Here is a 23,067-nt window from a genome sequence, read left to right as displayed (position 1 = left end):
TATTTTATTAATACTGTAGTCCAGTGATATACATTAACATTAATATGAATGTCCGTGGATGAACTAACAATACTTTTGAACAAAATTACCAAAACACATTATAGTTTGTTCTCCCTGTGTTGCGTTGGTTTACTCCGGTTTCCTCCCACAGTCCAAAAACATACAGAGGTTGATTGAGAACTTTGGGATATTGTCCATAGGTGTGAGTGTGTGAATGGTTGTCTGTCTTTGTGTGCCCTGCGACAGACTGGCGTCCTGTCCAGGGTGTCCCCTGCCTCTCGCCCTGTGATACTGGGATAGGCTCCAGTCTCCCCGCGACCCTGAAAGGGATAAAGCTGTAGAAAAAGAATTAATGAATAGTTTAAATTGGGAGAAAAAAAAATGCTCATTCATAAAGTTCAACTCTTTTCTATTCAGAAAGGTTTATTTTATTTTTTTTACAAAATAAAACAGAATTAATTAAATTAATATGAATGTCAGTGGATGAACTAACAATACTTTTCAACAAAATTCAAAGCATTTAAATATAAAATAAACGTGGAAACATTATAGGTTTTTTTTAATCCACGTTGTCTTCTCTAAAATTCATTATCCACCATTATTTTTATTTGTTATTTTATTTATTGGCGATATGAAAATGTCATTCATAATTTATCGAGTATAAGGGCCACTCGAAAAAAAATAATTTAATTTTACTTCTAGAGTAAAGTCGTAAAAAGTACATGTCGTTGATTCCTGGCCTTAAACGATGAATTTCCGTCGCTCGGCGGTGACCCTGAAGGCATCACCGTCATTAGCAGCCTGGTCACTCTGGCAGGTTCGTCTGACGCGCCGAAGCTAAAGTTTTCTTTAGCCCACGATTGTCTCTCGCGTCCTGGAAAAACATTCCCACGTACGTGTGGAAAAATGTCCGGTGACTCTTGGTCGCGTGCGGTGGATGTTCAGGAGGCTTCGTGTAAGTTTGGACAGGTGAGTCCGAGAAGACCTTCATCACGGGCGGATGACCTGTCGTGGCGCGTTAGTGCGGCTAGCTAGCGGCTACTTAGCCGTGTGGCTAACGTCAAAACTTTTCTCTCGAATATATATTTAAAAAGTTAATGTTAACCTCCCTTTTTTTGGATTAGCCTGCCGTGATAAAGAAGATTGGTCGAATCCCTGCCCTGGTGAAGCTCAAGGGAGACATAAATGGTACTTTTTAAAAACTTTCATAAAACTTTTTTTTTCTGCCGAGTCATCGTCGGTGACTTCCGGTTCTGTGCAGGGAACGTGTTGCCGAGCTGGACCCGGGATGACGCCGCGAAGGAGAAGGAAGAAGTGCCGGATCTCGCTCAACAGTCGCTGTTGAACAAGATCATTCGCCGGAGTCTGGTGGGGAACAGGAACCAGGTGGAGGTTCTTCAACAAGACCCTTCGTCTCCTCTGTACTCCGTGAAGACCTTCGAGGAGCTCAGACTGTGAGTCAGTTTGAAGGAGGTTTTTATTTCATTAAACTTTTCTTCAGTCAGTTTACCCCAAATCCACTCATTTTCTCAGTTGTCTTTGTCAAACAAAAAACCATCATAATACCTCAAATACTGCTCGTCTGTAACGTCCCTCTTGTCTCGAAGCCTCGACGTGAAGAAAGAATTGTTCCTGTAAAACTTAAACAAGTAAGTAATATTTATTTATATAGCGCTTTTCGAGACCAGGGTCACAAAGCGCTTAGACAATCAAAACAATACTCAAAAGAGTACATACTTTTAAGATCAAGATAATACTGAGAACAACACAGGAGTTCGAGAAATTCAAGGAAAAGCCTGAACAAATAGAAACGTCTTAAGGTGTTTCTTAAAGGAGTCAGTAGATCCATCAAGCGCAAAGAGAGAGGAAGATCGTTCCAAAGCTTAGGAGCAACAGCCTGAAAAGATTTCTCTCCTCTGGTCCTGAACCGTGTGCGTGGAACCATAAGTAGATTTTGATCCACAGACCTCAGAGCCCGAGCTGTGGTGTAAGGCTGGATCAGATCAGTGATGTAAGGAGGAGCCTGACCATGAATAGATCTGAAAGTAAGAACCAGAATTTTAAAGTTGATCCTGAAAGAAACTGGAAGCCAGTGAAGAGTTTTAAGGATCGGAGAAATGTGAGTTCTTCTACTAGAGCGGGTCAGAATTCTTGCTGCAGAGTTCTGAATCAACTGCAGACGAGACAGCTCAAGGCTGTATTTTAAGCTTGTTTGTAGTTTGCCAACATGGAACACAAGTTCTCTGGGTAAATGTCGCCAGTAATTGTTTAAAAAAAAAAAAGGTTCCGAGTGATTGTCAAGGTGTAGATGAAACTACAAGATTGACATTACAGACGAGCAGTATGGAGGTATTTAGATGTTCTTAAGTTAGTCATTTTGGAAGACGAAGAAGACTGAGATCCAGTCGCTACATTATAATAGACATACATTTCTGCCAATTACTCTGAATAATCAACATGAGGATGAGTTGAAAATAAGTTTGAATTTCAGGTGAACTACCACTTTGAAGGTTCTGGGAAGTTTTTTGTCACAAGCTTACTATGGGTTTTTTTAAGTAACTTTTTAACGGAGTGAAAGGGAGATCTATTCTATGTTCATTTTTTACAATTTCTGTGCTTTATTTCATTTGATCCGTGTTTTTTTATTTTTTTTATTTGCACTTTGTTCTTGTTTTAATGAAACTATTGTCAGCTGTGAACTGGAAACCCAATTACCTGAAGGAGATCTCCACAGGGATTAATGAAGTCTGTCCATCTATATAACTTTAAAATCCATTAAAAGGCAAAATTATGTTTTCGTTGAACAGCAAGCCAGAGCTACTTAGGGGAGTGTATACCATGGGCTTCAACAGACCTTCCAGGATCCAGGAAAATGCTCTTCCCATGATGCTGGCACAGCCGTGAGTATCCAATATTTACATTTGTGATGATCATTAATTCTGTTAAACTGCTGTTGTTTATCAAGTTTTTTTAAATTCATAATCAAACTGAGAATATTCCTTTCCTCTTCCTGACAAGTCCTCAGAATCTAATTGCACAGTCGCAGTCTGGCACCGGTAAAACTGCTGCTTTTTCATTAGCAATGCTGAGCCACGTTGACCCTGAGAAGCAATTTCCACAGGTAAGACGGTCAGAACTCCTTCTCAGACCAGGTCTCACAATGACGCCTTTCTTGACCTCCGACCAGTGTCTTTGTATATCGCCCACCTACGAGCTCGCTCTGCAGATCGGTCAAGTCATCGAGCAAATGGGGAAGTTTTGTCCAGAATTGAAAGTGGCGTATGGTATCAGGGGCAACCGAGGTACTCATTCGTCATCCTATTACTCAATAAGGCGTCACTGTCATGATTCTTTCTACACATAAACCTAGGTTTAGAACTTGTAACTGAATCTTTGATTTCCAATCTTTCTATCGCAGTTCCACTATACAGTATAACCACTACAGGGTTCTGTCCCCATTCAAAAACCTCATAATCCCATTACAGCAAATCCCTTCCACTAGCTATCAGACATAGATACTAAATTATAGGTCTGTAGTATCACTCTATAGAATTACACTTGGAGCCGCACTATAGTCTATTTTAAACCCTGTATAAGTACAATAAACACTTGTGTATGATTCAAGTATGTTTTACTTGTTGTCCTTTAGCAATTGTTCATTGCTGTTAAATATTCAAAACTTAATAGAAACCACAATCCTTGTCTTTCATTTAAATTTTTCTAAATGCTCATGTTTTGATATCTTTGTAACAGTTTGAATGTGTAGACGTTGACTGTCACTCAAGCGTTTTCAATCTCCCTGAAGAACGAAAGGTTTCTTTCTAATCTGCCTCCTAGTTCCACGAGGTGTCCCACTGCAGGAGCAGATCGTCATCGGGACTCCGGGCACCATCTTGGACTGGTGCACCAAGTTCAAGGTCATCGACCCCAAGAAAATCACCATGTTTGTTCTGGACGAGGCCGACGTAATGATCGCCATGCAAGGTCACCGGGATCAGAGCATCCGCATCCACAGGTGAGCGCTCCGCCTCCTTCGGACTGGACCTGGTTTTGACTTCTTGTGTTCTTGCGCATCACAGGCAGCTGAGCAGAGACTGCCATATGCTCCTGTTCTCAGCCACCTTCGAGGATTCTGTGTGGAAGTTTGCAGAGCAGGTGATTCCAGATCCTAATATCATCCGTCTGAAGCGGGAGGAAGAGACTCTGGACACCATCCAGCAGTTCTACATCAACTGCAGGAATAAGGAGGACAAGTTCGCAGCCCTCTGTAACTTGTATGGGACTCTAACCATCGCCCAGGCCATGGTCTTCTGCCATGTCAGTCCCAATCAACTGTGCATCATTTGAATAATGGACCTGGATGTGCTGCTTTATACAATGGCTATCTGTGCTGTGTTGGGTCTTCACAGACCAGGAGAATCGCTTCTTGGCTGGCTGGGAAACTTACTGAAGAAGGCCACCAGGTGGCGCTGCTCAGTGGAGAGATGACGGTGGAGCAAAGGGCCGCCGTCATCGAGCGCTTCAGGAACGGAAAGGAGAAGGTGCTGGTGACCACGAACGTCTGCTCCAGAGGTGAGATCACGTGGTCTTTTGTTTCGGCATCGGAATTCAGTCTGGTCCACGCCCCCCCAGGCATCGACGTGGAGCAGGTCTCACTGGTGGTCAACTTTGACCTTCCCGTGGACTTTGAGGGCAACGCAGACAACGAGACCTACCTACACCGGATCGGCCGCACCGGGCGCTTTGGCAAAAAAGGGTTTGCGGTGAACATGGTGGAGAATGACACGAGCATGGAGCTCATCAACCAGATCGAGATGCACTTCAGTACGTATGTGTTCAGGACTCCGTGGCTCATCTCTTGGATTCTTGGTTTCAACATTTATTTGACTTGTAAAGTCCATACGCGTCGTGACGTTCTTGATGCGTCTCAACTGTAACGTCTCCTTCAGATCGACGGATCAAGAAGCTGGACCCGGCCAACCTTGAAGAAATGGAGCGCGTCGCCAACTAAAGCTCTCGACTCTTGACGTGTGTTCATGCAGTTTACATTTTATTGTTTACAACAACAAAAAAGTTCTAATGTTTAAGAACCTTTTTTTTCATTTGATGCTCTTCGATTCTGAAGTCACTTTAATGCTCTCGTTTGACTGGAGTGGTCTGAACTTCTGCACTTTTGGTTTGCTGTGTTTTATTTGCTGCATGTCTTTGCACCTGTTTTGAGTTGTTAATGTCTTTTCAAAGTTTAATTTTGTTGACTGAAGAAGCCTCTGCAGCAGTGTTGTACATAAAACAATAAATAAAAACATTGGCTACCGGACAAGATTCTGAGGTTGGTTGTTTTTTGAGAAAATTAAATATGTATTAACTGAGATTTTTGGATGGAAGAAACTGCCAGTGAAGAGTTTTAAGGATCGGGGGAAATGTGAGTTCTTCTACTAGAGCGGGTCAGAATTCTCACTGCAGAGTTTTGTATGAACTGTAGGCGAGACATCCTTCTTGTTTAGACACCAAAATAAACTTACAATAGTCTTAACGAGACACAAATGCATGGATTACAAGCTCGTGCGATCAAAATGTATTCTTGTCCAGCTTTTCTGCAACTTAATCACCTCAAGGTCTGAGTGGACCATTTTGTCAACTTGATAGTGAGCCTGCTTGGTAAATAAAGAGGATACTTCTCTCTTACTCAAAGTATAAAAAGTATTTTTACCCAGTTATACTTCTCTTTTCTTCAGTTTGTGAAATTGCGGTACCTTGAAAGCGGGTCTTTTGAGATCTCAACCACGTCGTGATGTTAATCACAAAATAAATAAAACTAGAGTTTAAGTATATTTTATTATTTGGAAAAAAATAATATTGTTTCAGTCAAGTTTTTTGGTAAACATGTTCAAATGTAAATTGTTTTTTTAAACAAACTTTCCACAAATGAATCCAAGATGGTCCCAGTTTATTACAATCGTAATTTATGTCAATTAAATATCAGAATTCTATAAAGATCAATTTCTTTTAAATCGTTCTTGCAGAAATAATGTGCGTCATTGTAACTATTAAATATTTCATATAGAGTACGTAAGTGTTATTTGTAAAGATCCTAAACAATCACAAAACAATACACAGTTAAAAGACGTGCTTTAAAAGATAACAGCAGCAGCACCGAGACAATTAAGAAAAGGCCTGCAGCACAAATAAAAAGGTCTTAAGATGCTTCATAAATATATTTAAAGTTTTCTGACCATTTAAATATATTTACTTCTGCACTGCCCTTTACATGATGTGAAGTCAACCTAACAGTGTAAGTTAGTCATTTTCTAAACACAGACTTGAGTCGGATCAGAACCATTCAAAGGCGTCTACGGCAGGTTCAGCAGGTTGTTCTTGGCGTACAGGTCCTCCGTGATCTGGTAGACCTCCGAGATGAAAGGCAGAGCTTCTCCCAGCATGGCCACCACCTGCTCCGGGGGACCCACGTTCATCACCTCGAAGAACGCCGGGCGGGCGGGCAGCATGCAGAACGCCATGTTGGCGGCCTTGCTGACCACCCACATGTGGTGCTGGGCCAGCGACTGGTTGTAGGCCTCGGCGCACATGACCGCCGTCTTGTCGTCCTCGCTGCTGGTGCGCAGGCGCTCCAGGAAGAGCTCCAGCCAGCGCAGGGCCCGGTGGAGCCTCAACAGTGTCCGGGAGCCGGACTCCGGGTGGCCGCCGCGCTTGGTCAGGTCCACCAGTCCGCCCCCCAGCTCGTACTCCACCATGGACTGGACGCTGAGGTAGCGAGAGCCGTTCTCGCCGGACATATGGCCCACCAGGATCTGGATCTTGCTGACGGCGTCTTTGGAGATGAAGCTGAACACGGTCCCCAGACTGTTGAGGAACCTGCGGACACATCGACAAACTGGATCATGGATCGATCCTGCAGGACTTTGAAGTTCGACTGACTACGTTTAGTGAGAATTTTCTGTAGAACCAACATCTTTCTTCACGGCTGGAAGCTGTACCAGGCGACGAGTATGTGTATTTTGTGGAGAACATTTTTCCAAATGGTAATTAAGTTATGTTTCTGCTGGAATAAAAAGTTTAATTTATGTTAAAATAAAATCTATAAATCTATGCACTTTGGTGGAAGTTTTTCTTCAATTAAATACCCAATGGTACTGAACTTGTCTTGAATCTGATGGAACCCTAGTCAAAGATTTGTGCCAAAGTTTACGCATGACGCGTATAATGTGCTGCAATTCACCGGTTTGCTCACTAGGGGTCAGCAGAGATCTCAGGAGACTGACTCACCTTTGAAGGTGTCAAGGCGGAGTCTTTTATAAACTGGTTCTACTTGATTCTAGTGTTACTCAAATATTCACTTTACGTCACATTAAACTTAAACTAAACATTAATAAATAATAAAAGACAGAAGCGTAACTTCCGTAGACTCACTTGACGAGGCCCCTCCAGCCCGCGCAGTAGTGTTCCAGGTAGACCTCCTTGTCCTGGGACAGACACAGTTTGAAAGTGTCCAGGACCTCCTGCAGGGAGAACTTCTGCTCCTCTGTGGTCACGGGAGCGGCCATTACTTCCTCACGAGGAAAAAAGACCAGCGGGAGAGAGACTAGTCGTGTGCTCCCCCGGACGTGACGTCAGTTCTGAAGTAAACAAACGTTTACCTATGACGATCGATATCGACGAGTGATCAGATGATCTGATGGAGCATCAAACATGGAACGAGGGTCCATTCCTTCATCTGATCCCGCGGCACCGCGCATGCGCTCACTGTGAGGGGTGGCGAATACGGGCTTCAGAATAAAAGTTCTAAAGGGAGAACCGTTTTTTTAAATCAAAAGTACAGAATAAAGTAAGAGTCAAATAACAGAGAAAATGTTCCACGAAGTATAATTAGATTGGTAGAATTCAGATACGTAATCATAAAAGACTGAAATGGACGCCCTTTTATTCTCTTCGCGTTTATGTTGAAGTCCTGGAAGTCGCCGGCGGTCACTTCCGTGTTTATATGTTCCATCGTGTGCTCGTTGAAAAACGATCGTAGTTCCCATGTTTGCAATGAATTAACCTTCTAAACATTTATTCACTATATTCTTTATTAAAGCTCAATACATTCCCAGCAAGAGTCTGAGGCGGAGGAAACATGCCTGAAATAAGAGTAACACCGCTGGGTGAGTTTGTTGTTCATTTAGCATCTGAAGCTAGCTTTAGTTTGCAACTGTTTATTCTTTCAGGGGTTTTCTGGCGAACGAAACATAGTTTAATAGACTAGTACTCAACTTAATATATACATTAAAAGCGAGAGAGTGCAGTGAATCTATGGATTTGCTGCGTGAATGAGGTTGTGGATGAAGCCTGTCTGGTGTTCTCTCTCCAAGGTGCTGGACAAGATGTGGGTCGCAGCTGCATCCTGGTCTCCATCGGTGGGAAAAACATCATGCTGGACTGTGGGATGCACATGGGCTACAACGATGACGTAAGACAATCTGACCCTGAGTCTGCAACGGACAACGAGAGCGAAAAAGGTCGTTTTGCGAAAACCACTTTTTAATCTAATTTCAGAGACGCTTCCCAGATTTCTCTTACATCATCCAAAATAATCGCCTGACGGATTACCTGGACTGTGTGATCATCAGGTGGGCTTTCATTTTGAATAAGTGTCAGACAAAAAGCACCATTTATTGTACAAAGACATGTCTCTAGTTCACAACAGGATCTGGTGCTTGTAATCCATGTGTTTGTGTCTTCTCGACCTGGACTATTGTAACTGTTTTTTTTTGTGTGTAAACAAGAAGGATCTGTCTCGCCTGCAGTTGATACAAAACTCTGCGGCGAGAATTCTGACCCGCTCTAGTAGAAGAACTTACATTTCCCCCGATCCTTAAAACTTTCACTAGCTGCCAGTTTCTTTCAGGATCAACTTTCAAGTTCAGGTTCTTACTTTCAGATCTATTCATGGTCAGACCTTCCATCAGTGATCCGATCCAGCCTTACACCCCAGCTCGGGCTCTGAGGTCTGTGGATCAGAATTTACTGATGGTTCCTGAACATGGTTCAGGACCAGAGGAGAGAAATCCTTCAAGACTGTTGCTCCTAAGCTTTGGAACAATCTCTGTGTTTGATGGATCTATTACTCCTTCAAGAAACATCTTGAACACTTTTATTTATGCTTTTCTTTGATTCCCTGAGACTCCTGTGTTTGTCTCAGTGTTGTCTTGACCTTTTAAGTATTTATTTTATTGGTTATTTTTTAATTGTTTAAGTGCTTTGTGACCCTGGTGTAGAAAAGCGCTCTATAAATATTACTTACTTACTAACATTCCTGTGCTTTCAGTCACTTCCACTTGGACCACTGTGGCGCGCTGCCGTACATGAGTGAGATGGTGGGTTACGACGGTCCCATCTACATGACCCACCCCACCAAAGCCATCTGCCCCATCCTGCTGGAGGACTTCAGGAAGATCACCGTGGACAAAAAGGGGGAAACTAACTTCTTCACTTCACAAATGATCAAGGACTGCATGAAGAAAGTAGTCCCTCTGAACCTCCATCAGACCGTCCAGGTGCAGTTTCTGACATTAAAATAGTCTCAGGGCGGTCATGATGGTTGACAAATGTTTTTGATTTAAGGTGGATGACGAACTGGAGATCAAGGCTTACTATGCTGGCCACGTTCTGGGAGCAGCCATGGTTCAAATCAAAGTGGGCTCTGAGTCTGTGGTGTACACTGTGAGTAGGAAACGTTTCACAAAGAGATATTTCATTCAAATTAACAAACGACAGCTGATATCTTTGTGTTTCAGGGCGACTACAATATGACGCCAGACAGACATTTGGGGTAATGGAGAGTCTCGTGAACCAAGTTTAGAAACTGATGAACCAAATTTACCAACTCATTAAACACATTTACAAACTCATGAACCAAATTTACAAACTCATTAAACACATTTACAAACTCATGAACCACATTTACCAACTCATTAAACACATTTACAAACTCATGAACCAAATTTACCAACTCATTAAACACATTTACAAACTCATGAACCAAATTTACCAACTCATTAAACACATTTACAAACTCATGAACCAAATTTACCAACTCATTAAACACATTTACAAACTCATGAACAACATTTACAAACTCACGAACCAAATTTACCAACTCATGAACAACATTTACAAACTCACGAACCAAATTTACCAACTCATTAAACACATTTACAAACTCATGAACCAAATTTACCAACTCATTAAACACATGTACAAACTCATGAACTAAATTTACCAACTCATTAAACACATTTACAAACTCATTAAACACATTTACAAACTCATGAACCAAATTTACCAACTCATTAAACACATTTACAAACTCATGAACCAAATTTACAAACTCATTAAACACATTTACAAACTCATGAACCAAATTTACAAACTCATTAAACACATTTACAAACTCATGAACCACATTTACCAACTCATTAAACACATTTACAAACTCACGAACCACATTTACCAACTCATTAAACACATTTACAAACTCATGAACCAAATTTACAAACTCATTAAACACATTTACAAACTCATGAACGAAATTTACAAACTCATGAAACACATTTACAAACTCACGAACCAAATTCACTAAACAAATTTACAAACTGGTTGAAAATAAGTTTATTAGTCGACAAAATCAATTAAAAAAGCTTAATTTCATGTCTGCATCCATTTTTCCCAAAGTGCTGCCTGGATCGACAAGTGTCGCCCCGACATTCTCATCTCCGAGTCCACCTACGCCACAACCATCCGCGACTCCAAACGCTGCAGGGAGAGAGATTTCCTAAAGAAAGTGCACGATGCCATAGACAGAGGAGGAAAGGTATCATTGCCGGGTTCACTCGCTGTTGCTAACCTTAGCTTCATTGACCTTCATAAAATGATATTGTCGTGTTCTTCAGGTGCTAATCCCAGTGTTTGCTCTCGGAAGAGCTCAAGAACTCTGCATCCTTCTGGAAACATTCTGGTAAGTTTGAACTGGATTTTAAAACGTGTTATTGAACTTTAATAATTATTGAACTATTTATGAAGTGATCATGTTGGTCCACAGGGAGAGAATGAACCTCAAAGCACCGATCTACTTTTCCACCGGGCTGACGGAGAAGGCCAATCACTATTATAAACTTTTCATCACCTGGACGAACCAGAAGATCCGGAAAACCTTTGTCCAGAGGAACATGTTTGAGTTCAAGCACATCAAGCCGTTCGATCGCTCCTACGCCGACAACCCCGGACCCATGGTGGGTCACGTCGTCTGGTTTGAAAAAACGGTCATAAACCGACGGCTTCTCCGTTCCAGGTGGTGTTCGCCACACCTGGGATGCTGCACGCCGGTCAGTCGCTGCAGATCTTCAAGAAGTGGGCCGGGCATGAGAAGAACATGGTGAGTGTGTCATGAGTGTTATTATTGGACTGGAATCAAGATGACAAGTGATCCTTTTCGTCCAGGTGATCATGCCTGGCTACTGTGTCCAAGGAACCATCGGTCACAAGATCCTTAACGGTCAGAGGAAGCTGGAGATGGAAGGACGAGCAACGGTGTGTTTTGACTCATTGAAATCAAGCTGAAGGAGTCGGTTCAGTTACAAACTCGTTAAAGACATTTACAAACTTGTGAACCAAATTTACAAACTTGTGAACCAAATTTGCAAATTAATTTAACACATTTACAAACTCATTAAAGTAAGTAAGTAATTTATATTAGAGCGCTTTTCCAGACCAGGGTCACAAAGCGCTTAAACAATCAAAACAATATTTAATAAAGTATATACTTTAAAGGTCAAGACAACACAGAGACAAACACAGGAGTCTCAAAAAGTCAAGAAAAAGCCTGAATAAAAAGGTCTTAAGATGTTTCTTGAAGGAGTCAGTAGATCATCAAACACAGAGATCGTTCCAAAGCTTAGGTGCAACAGTCTGGAAGGATTTCTCTCCTCTGGTCCTGAACCGTGTTCAGGAACCATCAGTAGATTCTGATCCACAAACCTCAGAGCCCGAGCTGGGGTGTAAGTCTGGATCAGATCACTGATGGAAGGTCTGACCATGAATAGATCTGAAAGTAAGAACTTGTGAACCAAATTTAACAAACTCTGAAACACATTTACAAACCCATGAATTAAATTTCCAAACTCAGGAAACAAATTTACAAACTCACTTAACAAGCACTCGGGGAAATTAGAAATAACTATTTAACTAACTATTTTTGTTGGTAACAGCTGGACGTGAAGCTACAGGTGGAGTACATGTCGTTCAGCGCTCACGCCGACGCCAAAGGAATCATGCAGTTGATCCGCATGGCAGAGCCGCGCAACATGCTGCTGGTGCACGGTGAGGCGGTGAAGATGGAGTTCCTGAAGGGGAAGATCGAGCAGGAGTTTAGTGAGTTCTTCAACATGTTCGGTGTCATAGTTTTCCTCCTGAATCCCTAACATATCTGCCCTCTGAACACCAGGCATCGACTGCTACATGCCTGCCAACGGAGAGACGGCGATGGTGACGACGAACCCCAGCGTTCCTGTGGACATTTCGCTCAACCTGCTCAAGAGAGAGATGGCTCTGGGAGGTTCGTTTGTCACATACACTGTAGAAAGGCTTTTACACAGAAATGATTAAATCTGATAACACCTACAGGTCCTCTGCCTGACCCCAAGAAACCCCGAACCATGCACGGAACCCTCATCATGAAGGAGAACGTGAGTTTGTGCTCATAATTGATCGTATTTTAAATGACTTTAATGCTTTTTTTTTAACTTCTGAGCATCATTGTTGCGATCATTCATTTTGATCTATTGCATCATCGTCTTACATCCGCTTTAACACATTAAAAATATATGGATTCATTCATTAAATGATGGAATTGATTTGTTTCTTTGTTAAAACATCAAACAAGAAGTTTTTGGGTCTCTCTCTCTCTCTCTGAGCAGAGTCACATGACATCTTAGGTCCAGTTTTTATAATCTTTCACATTCCTAAACGTCTGGGTTGCCAGTAATTATTATCCTCCCTTTTTAATAAATCTGTCAGAAATTCCCCAAAAATGTCAAATGTCAAAGCACACAATGAGACTTTTGAAAACGTTACCATTCATGGTTTAAGTTAATACTATGAACATGTAATTCAGGCGTCAGTAGACTTTGAACTGCGGATCAAAGAAACACTTTGATTTGAGGATTAAATGGCAGCACAGTCGACCGTGAGCTTCGGTCTCATGGGACTTACCGTTTGTTTTTTTTCCAGAGTCTGAAGCTGGTGTCGTCAGAACAAGCCTTGAAGGAGCTGGGCCTCAACGAGCATCAGCTACGCTTCACCTGCCACGTGCAGCTGCAGGACCCCCACAGCGACTCGGACACCCTTCACCGGGTCTACACGCACCTGAAGACGTGAGAGAGGTCAAGGGTTTGTTTTCTCTCCCCTCCAGTTGTTAAAACACTTCTGTGCCGCTGCAGCGTGTTGAAGGGCTACACCATCCAGCACCTCTCTGACGGCACCGTCATGGTGGAGTCCATCGTCATCAAAGTGTCCTCGTCCGCCGAGGACGCCAACACCAAGGTCATCCTGCTCTCCTGGAGCTATCAGGTCAGACGTTTAAGATATCTCGTCCGCCTGTCTGCAGTAAATATATATATATATATATATATATATTTGTCACGTTCTGATACCATACATATCATGATACAGGGGTGACGACACAATATATTGCGATTAATTTGTAGTATTGTCGAGTACTTGACTCTGGTGTTGCAGAATTAAATGATGACTCTTGACGAAGTCGTAACTGATTTCATTCGTTTTCAAACCAAAATATGTCCAAACATCAGCTTTAAAAGATGCTGGAGTCACTGTATCCTCTTGTCCTCAGTCATTTCCAGGATATACAGGATTCTATTTTTTCTTTAGCTGCATAGGATGTGATGAATGCTGCCCTCTAGGGGCCGGAGGTTTAATTGCAACATAACAATTCTTGAATATTTTAATTGTATGTAAAAACTTAACGAATAGGAGTGTGTCATTTTCTAGAATCTGATGATACGATGCATATCATGATACAGTGTCATCAATATGATATATTGCAATACTTTAGTAACAAGTATATATGTGTAGTATTGTCGAGTACTTGACTCTGGTGTTGCAGTATTTTCAGACCACATGACTCTTGACGAAGTCGTAACTGCTTTCATTTGTTTTCAAACCAAAATATGTCCAAACATCAGCTTTAAAAGCTGCTGGAGTCACTGTATCCTCTCGTCCTCAGTCATTGCCAAGATCTCTCCGGGATTTCTTTGTTCCCTTAGCTGCGGAGGACGTGATACATGCTGCCATCTAGTGGCTGAAGTGTAATTGCAGTAAACATTTGCATGTTAATGGTAAATTGAAAAAAATTGAACTATTTTATTTTACACACACTTTATCTAAATATAAACTGTAAAAATAAGTTTGATAAACATATTTTTTCATTTAAATTGATACAACAGTGTTGAATATCCTCAAACTCCTGTGTTGTTCTCAGTATTATCTTGATCTTTAAAGTATGTACTTTTTTGAGTATTGTTTTGATTGTCTAAACGCTTTGTGACCCTGGTCTCGAAAAGTGCTGTATAAATAAATATTACTTACTTACTTACTTACTTATTATTGTGAAAAAAAAAATTGAGTGTGTATTTATGAGTATTTTAACCCAGTGAAAAAATTGTTGAATAAATTCAACACAAAAATGAATGAAAGTGAATATTTGCATGTTGATGAATCCAGTTTTTTTTTTTGATTCAAACACACTTTATTGAAATATAAACCATACAAGAAGAACTTTGATACAAATAGAAGGTTATTTAAAAGATAAGAAATAGAAAATAAAAAATGGATACAGTGCAGTTGAAAATCGATAAAGTATAATGAAAGAATAAAATCCTGATAAATCGCTGTATCTTTTCACTATTACTAGTACTACACACTATTATTTACATGCCTGAATAACACAATATTGAGTACACAAACCAAGTTGTTCTAATGACAACATACTTTAAACCTAGAGACTCTATACATGGGACTGTTTTACATGAACATGAATCCCGGGGCCTCAGACTGCAGCTGCAGCTCGACTCATCTCTAGATCATCTTTTTTTTGTTTTACTGTCGATTTGCTCCAAATCATCGCGACCAAGCTTGTAAGTCGTGGTGATTTCCAGACGAGCAACAACAACAAGAAGCTAAAAAAATGTCTCGAACCCACCGACAGTATTTCCAGCCTCGGCGCACAGCGGCGCCCACTCGCGAGTGAGACGTCAGGTGACAGGAACTCTGTGGTCGCATGTGTTACTAGTGACTCACTCGCATCGTTTAAAAATACACATTTTTAACCAAAGTTTCTTCCTTTCGGGTCTTCTCTCCATGACAGGACGAAGACCTCGGCAGCTTCTTGTCGAATCTGCTGAAGAAGGGACTTCCTTCCGGACTCTAGAATCTTTCGCTCGGACATTTTAAAGGTGACTCTGTGTTGTCGAACGATCGGGGAGCCAAAAATATTTTTCTATCAACATTAAAATCCCGTGATCAACAGTTACATACGTCACTAGTGTCCTTTCTGTTCGCTCAACGATGACATCAATTTGAGTCGCTCTAAGTATAGAACACAATAGAACTAATGACATGAACACACATGGGCCACATTTGACTGTTATTAAGCAGCCCTACTGAGGACAGAGTAGAACTGATCCACTTTAAACATGTAGGAAATATTTCTAACTTCTTTTTGTATCCGTTATTTTATTAATTCTAAATAATAAAAACTTTGTTTAGGATGTTTTTATTCTTCTTGTTTTTCTTTGGGAACTATTGAGATAATATTTATAAATGAAAAGTTACTATATATAATTTTTAATTATTTAATATTTAAAAACGATGAATTGATATCATTTACAAATAATAATTACTTAGTTACTTGTATGTTGATGTTTTCCATCCATCATATTTAGGCTTTTCTTCTCTTTTTCTTCTGTTGACGGTCCCTAACAACAGTCAGTATATGATGTGAAACTCTGACATCTGCTGTGATTGGTCAAGAATGGAGGTCATCAATCCCGGAAGTATCCACCTCCAAGGGACTCGTTGTATAAACAAAGCGGCAATGACAGTTATGTCATAAAGGACTCTTTCGCCCAGATTTCAGAGCAACTTTCTAGTTTTTCTTTGTCAATATAAGATAATGTTGATAATTATTGAGATAATATTTTTGAAATACAATTAAATATAATCATTTTTATTCCATCATATTTATGCTTTTCTTCTCTTTTTCTTCTTGACGGCCCCTAACAACAGTCAGTATACAATGACTGGCCCCTGAGGAATTAAATCGCCCGTCCCTGTGTTACTGTAATTAAGCACTTGTTTTATATACTTAAACTCTAGTATATGAAAAAAAAGTGTTTGATTTTGACACAAACGTGAACGCGTCTCTACTGGCGGCCTGTTATGGTGTAGACCCCCCTGGACCCCCACAGACGCCGACCCAAGCGCAGCCGCCGGCCCAAGCGCAGCCGCTTCCACTTCCAGTGGCTGGTGGTGACGTAGTAGAGCAGCGGGTCCAGGCAGGTGTTGAGGATCACCAGGCCCATGGTGACCCGGCGGGCGTCGTGGATGGCCCGGGCGGCCGAGCAGCTCTTGATGACGCCGATGCGCCGCAGCAGGTGCAGCAGGTAGGCCACGTGGCTGGGCAGGAAGCAGAGCACGGTGATGGCCAGGATGATGTAGATGATCCTCACGGCCTTCTGCGCCGTCCTGGTCTTTATCCTGGAGATGCGTCTGACGGCGATGGGGTAACACACCAGGATGACCAGGGACGGCAGCAGGGACCCGAAGACCAGGCTCAGCAGGCTGTAGACGGCCAGTCTGGTGGTCCACTCCGCCTTGGCGAAGTTCTCGAAACACCTATGACTGGAGGGCTTCAGAGTCTCCAGAGGTCCCATGAGGACGAAGACGATCATGGCCACGCCCGCCAGGATCCACAGAACCCCGCTGACCACCAGGGCGCACCAGACGCTGCGCACCCGCAGGTAGGTGTGCGGGTGCACCGTGGCCAGGTAGCGGTCCACGCAGATGCAGGACATGAAGCAGATGTTCATGTAGATGTTGGCGAAGAACAGGATGCCGGTGACCCGGCAGGTGACGTCGCCGAACGCCCAGCGCTGGCCGTGGAGGTGGTAGTGGATCCAGAAGGGCAGCGTGCACAGGATGATGATGTCGGCCAGCGCCAGGTTGCTGATGTAGACGCTGAAGGAGGTGCGCGGACTGATCCTCAGGGTGAAGTAGTAGAGGGCGGCCAGGTTCCCGGGGAGGCCCACGATCATGGCGAAGATGTAGATGGTGGGGAAGTAGTACTGCTGGAAGTCGGCGACAAAGTCTTCACAGTCGTCTGTCGCCTCCATGGCTGCGCTGGTGCTCGAGTCAGTCAACGCGTCGTCTCGGCTGCAGCGTCGCAGGGAACAGCTGGAAACAGACACAAGCAGCAACTTAGTTTTTTCCACATATTTCGTAATGACATCAGACAAACGACTAAATAAAGAAAAACATTACATTCAAAATAAAATAAATCGTCCATGGGACTCGTTGTATAAACAAAGCGGGTTGTGATTACAGCTGACTGGAGGAGTGAAGCCATTATGGCGTCATAATGGACTCCGCTCTCGTAACCTCTCGTTCGCCCAGATTTCAGAGCAACTTTATAAAGTAACAAGTCGAAAACATGGTCACGATGAAGGACTTACTGCGTCTTGCAGAGGAACAACGTTTGAATATGTGAGTGAGTGAGTCAGGGGAGTTTTTCACACAAGTTCCCCTTGAATTTTAATGCACTTCTTTTATTAATAGGATCCAAACTGAGTGTGATGTCACAATAAACCATTTTCATATTGGTTGCATCACTTTGTAATAGTTCACTTTGTAATAATATATAACTGCTGATTTTATATAGGTTTTTGGCTTTTTAAAGAAATCAAACATAGAAATTAAAACATTTAAATATGTATTAATTATACTGTAATTATTAAAATATATCTGATTTTTATTTAAACAGCAAATTTGGGAAATAAAACATCAGGATAAAGGTTGTTTTCTTACATAATAAATCTAATTTAATTAACAAACAATTCAGTCATTTATTCTGTTATTTGTATTCTCTAATATCAGCAGAATCAGTTGAAATATTGCAAAACTCACTCATGTTTCTGGTCCAAAGTCTGCAGGTAGATGTCGGACCGTCTCGACAGTGTGCACCGTCTGCTTTGTGTTGAATTTCCTGTGGAAGTGAGCAGGTGGTGTAGATTTGAGAGAAGCCTCAGGAAACTTGTGACGTTGCGTGGTTTATCAAGAGCGTAGGAAGGTTTCAAAATGATTGAACGCCTGTGTATGGAATTATAAATAGAGTTAAAGGTCAACTGTAACCGAAAAAAAAGGTCAAAGATGTAGCTGATCGTTGTTATTTTTAATTCAAATTAAACAGTTATGTAATGTTATGTATTAGGGGAAAAGGGAAGTTGTTTAATGATACAATTCAGAAATGTCAACATGAAACTTTATTTATAATAACATTTTAATAATTTGAATAAAACGCCCACAAACTATGACTTTATTTTTAAGAATTTACAGCTTAATTATTTACATTAACACATCAAGAAATGTGTCAATCAAATGTTCTTGATGTAAAATGTTACATATACATCAAGAAAGGGAAGAGTTTTCTTTGTTCCATGTTTCGTTGTCAATGATCTGCCTTTGTTTGAAAGTGACTTGAGACTTTTAAAACTGTCTGTTTTTAAAAAAAGGTCTTTATCAGAATCAAGACTTGAACTGAAGTGTAAGTAAGTAAGTAAGTAATATATATTTATAATATGTTATATGCTAATATGTTTTTTGTGTCATGCTATTTGTCTTGCTTCCTGTGCATTTCGTTTGTCAATAAAACGAATTAAATAAAAAACTTTATCAAAACCGGAAATGAGCTGCGTTGGTCAAGCTAAGTGTTTAAATGGTTTGCTTTTAAAACGTATTATCTTGTTCAACTGTTTATATTGTGTTGTAATTATTGTTAATATTCTTAATGCGTTAGTTTGTTTTTTGATAACATTAACAGAAATGTTTATCAAAGTCCTGTTTACCATACTAAAGGAAAACCGGAAATTAGCATGTTGGCTAATTATGAGCTAATTCATAGAAACAATAGTAGCTGCTATTTAAGTTTACGAAAGCTTGCAGTTGTTGTTAAAAATAGTATTATGATTATGCTATTTGATATCATAACATGCATTTAATCCCCATTACTACGATTTTTTTCAACATAGTGTGACAATTAAAGTTACTTTTAACTGAATATCTTGCTAGCATGCTAAGCTAGTTTAATACATTTGTGTTGAACTGTGATTTAATCAAATTGTTTTTTAAAAAACATCCAATCGAATGAACTCAGTGTTTCCAGGAATTGTGCTCAAGAAGGCGATGGAGACGAATGATTCCGACTCAAACATCGACAAGTGCTACATTTGTCTGAGTGAGTTTGGAGACGAAACCGTTGCTTCTCTGGACTCGTGTCATCATGTCTTCTGTCTTCAGTGCATCCAGAAGTGGTCGAAGGTAAATGTCTCGAATCCCTGTTGAATCATTTAATTCATGTGAAGTTGTAAAGAAAATACATGAGAAAGAAGTATATTCAAGTGTACCACGAGTTAACTTATTCAATACTAACATTAAAGTAGTATACTTTAAGTTAACCTTTGATTTGCTTCACAAATATGACATATAAAGATGCTCAAATGTACTTTTTAAAATGGATTGCAGGTACATTAAACTACTTTTTTGTTTGGGCAACTGTGACGACGCCTCTGCTCACTGAGAACATCCTCTGCGTCCTCAGACCGCCAACGTTTGCCCGCTGGATCGGATCAGCTTCAACTTCATCCTTCCCGGAGGCGACGCTGATAAAAAGGTTGATGGCGTCACCGATCGAAATATCCTTCGATCTTTAAAACCATCTGTCGGGCAGATCAAGGTGGAGAAACCGGTGAAGGCTCAAGACGAATACTCCTCGGACGAGGAGGAAGACCCCGACGACGATGATGAAATCAACTGTTTCGAATGTGGACAGTGTTTGCCGCGGTACAACTTTCTGGTGTGCGCTCATTGTGAATCATGGTGAAGATACAGATGAAAAAACACTACATTTCAAATGTTTTTTTTCCCTGACGTGGTGATTTTCTTCTTCAGCTTTCATCTGCGTTGTGTGAAACGTCCAGCAGGCTGGGACTCCAACGGTGACTGGAGCTGCTGTGAGTGTATGATCACCCCGAGGACGCCAGGTTCGTTCCTCTCCTCCTACAAACATTTCACTTCTTTGGACTCAAACATGGACATTTCCTGTTTGCTTTCGAGAATCTTTCACATGATGACCTGCTCTGGTCCATTTGGGGAAAAATGTTTGTTTCCCATGAGTCCAATATCTTTTATACACAATGACAAAACAAATAACTTTATTTTTATTACAGAATTTTTAACACATTAGCATCAAAATATAAGATTTTCATAAGAACTTTTAGAACTTAAATCCTATTGGAAAAAGAAAAACCTTCAGAACTGTATATATTTATTTTTCTAACACTCCAAAAAAACATAAAAATATTATTAAAAAGAATCAAATAAAATAAAAACAAAAAAGAATCAGCCACACACTAATAAAAAACATAGAGTCAATGAACCCGGCTAGTTCCAATATTTCAAGTTGTATATAAAACCCTGCAAAAAATCAAACAGCGAGTCCAACAAAAGATAAAATTTAAATTATTATTTTGACACCCTAAATCATAAAAATATATATAATTCAAATTTGACTTTACGTCAACATGATAGGGTTTATTTTACAACCATGCCACCAAAGAATAATCAGGCAAAGATATATATGTCAGTTGGTAGAAGAAAGTTTTCATCTATTGTGATTCTTCACTTTCTATCTCTGCAAAGCGTCGTCTGAGGTTCTCTTCACTGCATCTTCTAACCGCACTTTCATCTCATGACTTCCTGGACACTTTTACTCAACACTTCATGGTTTCCTGCTCTCAACGTTATCTCATCGGTATTTTGGTAAAAACGTTATCTGTGCTTATTTCCCATAACGACAACCTACTCTCAAAATATTTATCCTAATCACAAGGTTAGGAAAAAAACATTAATAAGAAACTAACTAATCATCTGAAATGTTGCACTTAGTAACACTTAACGCACTTAATGCTGGAAATTGTTTGTGATTTTCCCTCACGTTTTTCTCCACTACGAAGGTATTTCATTTTGTATATGTGTTGAAGTAGCCTCCCATCTCAACACGTCTACATCTGCAGGTTTATTTTGTTTTTTCGAGTCCTAAAATGACAGGGAAATATTGTCCAACAGCAGCAAAGCAATATTCTTTTAAGTCCTTTTAAGGCTTTCTAATGGTTTCTAATGTTAAAAAATATATATATAATATATATATAATATACTACAACTATACTACTACTTGATTGCTGTTGTGTAAACCATGCAACATTTATTTTATTTAATGGATTTAAATCAGTTAAAGGGATACATATGAAAATAATTGTATTTAATCTGTTAATTAAATGCATTCAGCGAAGACTAAATACATAATTTTCCTTCATCAATACATGATCTTAGCAGAATCCTCTCTATAATCATTTATATCAATGATCTATTATTCCCATCTTATATTAAACACTGGTTTACATTTTAAAAATGTATCAGAATTAACGTCTTTCCTTATCCATTTAAATACTCTTCTGGAATTAAGGTTGAAAAGAATATATATATATAATTTGTCTTCTTTCTTTCAGCATGTCCCGGGTTATTGGATCCGTGCCGTGAGATCTGAGCGTCAGTTGAAGCTCCAGCACATCAGAATTTCACCTACAGGATCCAGCAAGTACGGAGAACAACCCAACTGACATTTTAATTCAATAAATTAGTCAAATGAATCGTAATTCTTGGAGCATCAAGTGACAATAATTGGATTCATGTATTTAAATTGTGAAAAGAATGGTTGAGATCTTGGAAAGAAAATAGGTTCATGTGGTTTAAATCATCTGCACAAGAGGAAAGTGTTTCCAATCTAAACTAATAATCGTGAAATACGTATTTATTTTCATAATTATCGAAGAAATGGAGGAAAATAAAGAGGTCAAAGGGCAGTTACTTTAAGACACCACTAGAGGGCAGCGTGTCCACAGTTGAAACATCGCAACAACACTTTCTTTGTTTAAAAACTATTTGAAGAATTTCCCCCAAACACTGTTTTTGAATCAATCCAATTGAAAATGTTACTTTTATTGCTATTTTTCCCGATTGAACAGTGAATATGAAGCTTCAGCGATGGAACATGGGGATTGATTATTGACGTGTTTACATCATCTACTCGTGCACAACAAACATGTGAGTGATGGACATGCACATAATTGAATGACACACACACACATGCAAACATGTGCACAGATGTGCACACACTGATCATGTCCTGCAGCTCGTAACTTAGAAACAACGGTGGGTTTGTTCCAAGGATTCACATGAAAATCCAGCACTTCACACGCGCGACAGGTGATGTAATCGTGTCCATCACTGATGACATCATCAGTGGTAATTACACCAGAGGGGACGTCTCCTCGCGCGGCAGGTCCTCGAACTCGTCTTCATCAAAGACTCTTAATTAAAAGCCAGGGATGCGCCGTCTGCAGGATTCCCTCCGTCTCCCGTCGCCTAGCAACCACATCCCCTCCATCGGTTTCGCAGGAACCCCCCGAGAGCCGCCGCCTCTGATCCGCCTTCATCTCTAATCCGTCCACTCGTGTCCAGAGGCGGCCGGAGCGCGCCGTCAGAGGAGGGAGTGGAAGTTTGGAATAAGATAAATGTGATGAAGACGTGTGTCTCGCTCTCGCCTGCAGCTCCCGTTTGTCCTACTTTCCCCCGAAAACAAAGGAGTGTAAACACCAGAACACA

At 40.7% G+C, this 23,067-nt stretch overlaps 5 protein-coding genes across 7 annotated transcripts; 3 read left to right on the top strand and 2 right to left on the bottom strand.

Annotated features, from left to right (window-relative positions):
• Window positions 1–810: 810 nt before the first annotated feature.
• Window positions 811–5,320, top strand: ddx19a (DEAD-box helicase 19a). The gene is made up of 11 exons (XM_087781554.1): window positions 811–969; window positions 1,125–1,188; window positions 1,262–1,454; window positions 2,808–2,900; window positions 3,019–3,121; window positions 3,188–3,302; window positions 3,838–4,015; window positions 4,080–4,317; window positions 4,410–4,572; window positions 4,633–4,824; window positions 4,950–5,320. Exons 1-11 carry the CDS (start codon window positions 907–909, stop codon window positions 5,009–5,011), a joined length of 1,464 nt encoding a protein of 487 aa, XP_087637680.1. The 5' UTR covers window positions 811–906; the 3' UTR covers window positions 5,012–5,320.
• A 496-nt stretch (window positions 5,321–5,816) lies between these two features.
• On the bottom strand, window positions 5,817–7,747 carry cptp (ceramide-1-phosphate transfer protein). The gene is made up of 2 exons (XM_087781555.1): window positions 7,429–7,747; window positions 5,817–6,873 (listed from the first exon to the last, which is right to left on the bottom strand). Exons 1-2 carry the CDS (start codon window positions 7,560–7,562, stop codon window positions 6,351–6,353), a joined length of 657 nt encoding a protein of 218 aa, XP_087637681.1. The 5' UTR covers window positions 7,563–7,747; the 3' UTR covers window positions 5,817–6,350.
• Window positions 7,748–8,007: 260 nt separating this feature from the next.
• ints11 (integrator complex subunit 11) lies at window positions 8,008–15,604 on the top strand. Its single transcript, XM_087781847.1, has 17 exons — window positions 8,008–8,162; window positions 8,370–8,467; window positions 8,554–8,627; window positions 9,326–9,554; window positions 9,622–9,720; window positions 9,795–9,829; window positions 10,732–10,870; window positions 10,950–11,014; window positions 11,099–11,288; window positions 11,348–11,431; window positions 11,497–11,586; window positions 12,264–12,426; window positions 12,500–12,610; window positions 12,679–12,740; window positions 13,285–13,427; window positions 13,494–13,623; window positions 15,440–15,604. The coding sequence occupies exons 1-17, from the start codon at window positions 8,135–8,137 to the stop codon at window positions 15,500–15,502; spliced, it is 1,803 nt and encodes a 600-aa protein (XP_087637973.1). The 5' UTR covers window positions 8,008–8,134; the 3' UTR covers window positions 15,503–15,604.
• Window positions 15,605–15,754: 150 nt separating this feature from the next.
• Window positions 15,755–18,408, bottom strand: LOC148059299 (lysophosphatidic acid receptor 6). The gene is made up of 2 exons (XM_087781848.1): window positions 18,256–18,408; window positions 15,755–17,526 (listed from the first exon to the last, which is right to left on the bottom strand). The coding sequence occupies exon 2, from the start codon at window positions 17,463–17,465 to the stop codon at window positions 16,497–16,499; it is 969 nt and encodes a 322-aa protein (XP_087637974.1). The 5' UTR covers window positions 17,466–17,526; window positions 18,256–18,408; the 3' UTR covers window positions 15,755–16,496.
• A 434-nt stretch (window positions 18,409–18,842) lies between these two features.
• Window positions 18,843–22,058, top strand: LOC148059298 (PHD and RING finger domain-containing protein 1-like). Of its 3 annotated transcripts, none has more exons than XM_087781789.1 (6): window positions 18,843–18,892; window positions 19,502–19,665; window positions 19,946–20,017; window positions 20,075–20,223; window positions 20,296–20,387; window positions 21,912–22,058. In XM_087781789.1, exons 2-6 carry the CDS (start codon window positions 19,531–19,533, stop codon window positions 21,947–21,949), a joined length of 486 nt encoding a protein of 161 aa, XP_087637915.1. In that variant the 5' UTR covers window positions 18,843–18,892; window positions 19,502–19,530; the 3' UTR covers window positions 21,950–22,058. The 3 variants fall into 3 exon arrangements, with proteins under 3 accessions (XP_087637915.1, XP_087637916.1, XP_087637914.1); XM_087781790.1 differs by having other exon boundaries at window positions 18,871–18,892; window positions 19,511–19,665; XM_087781788.1 differs by lacking the exon at window positions 18,843–18,892 and having other exon boundaries at window positions 19,068–19,665.
• The last annotated feature ends 1,009 nt before the right edge of the window (window positions 22,059–23,067 follow it).

Source organism: Callionymus lyra, chromosome 19 (assembly GCF_982586985.1).
Source record: "Callionymus lyra chromosome 19, fCalLyr1.hap1.1, whole genome shotgun sequence".
Classification (NCBI taxonomy): Eukaryota; Metazoa; Chordata; class Actinopteri; order Syngnathiformes; family Callionymidae; genus Callionymus; species Callionymus lyra.
This window is presented reverse-complemented; position numbering and strand designations above follow the sequence as displayed.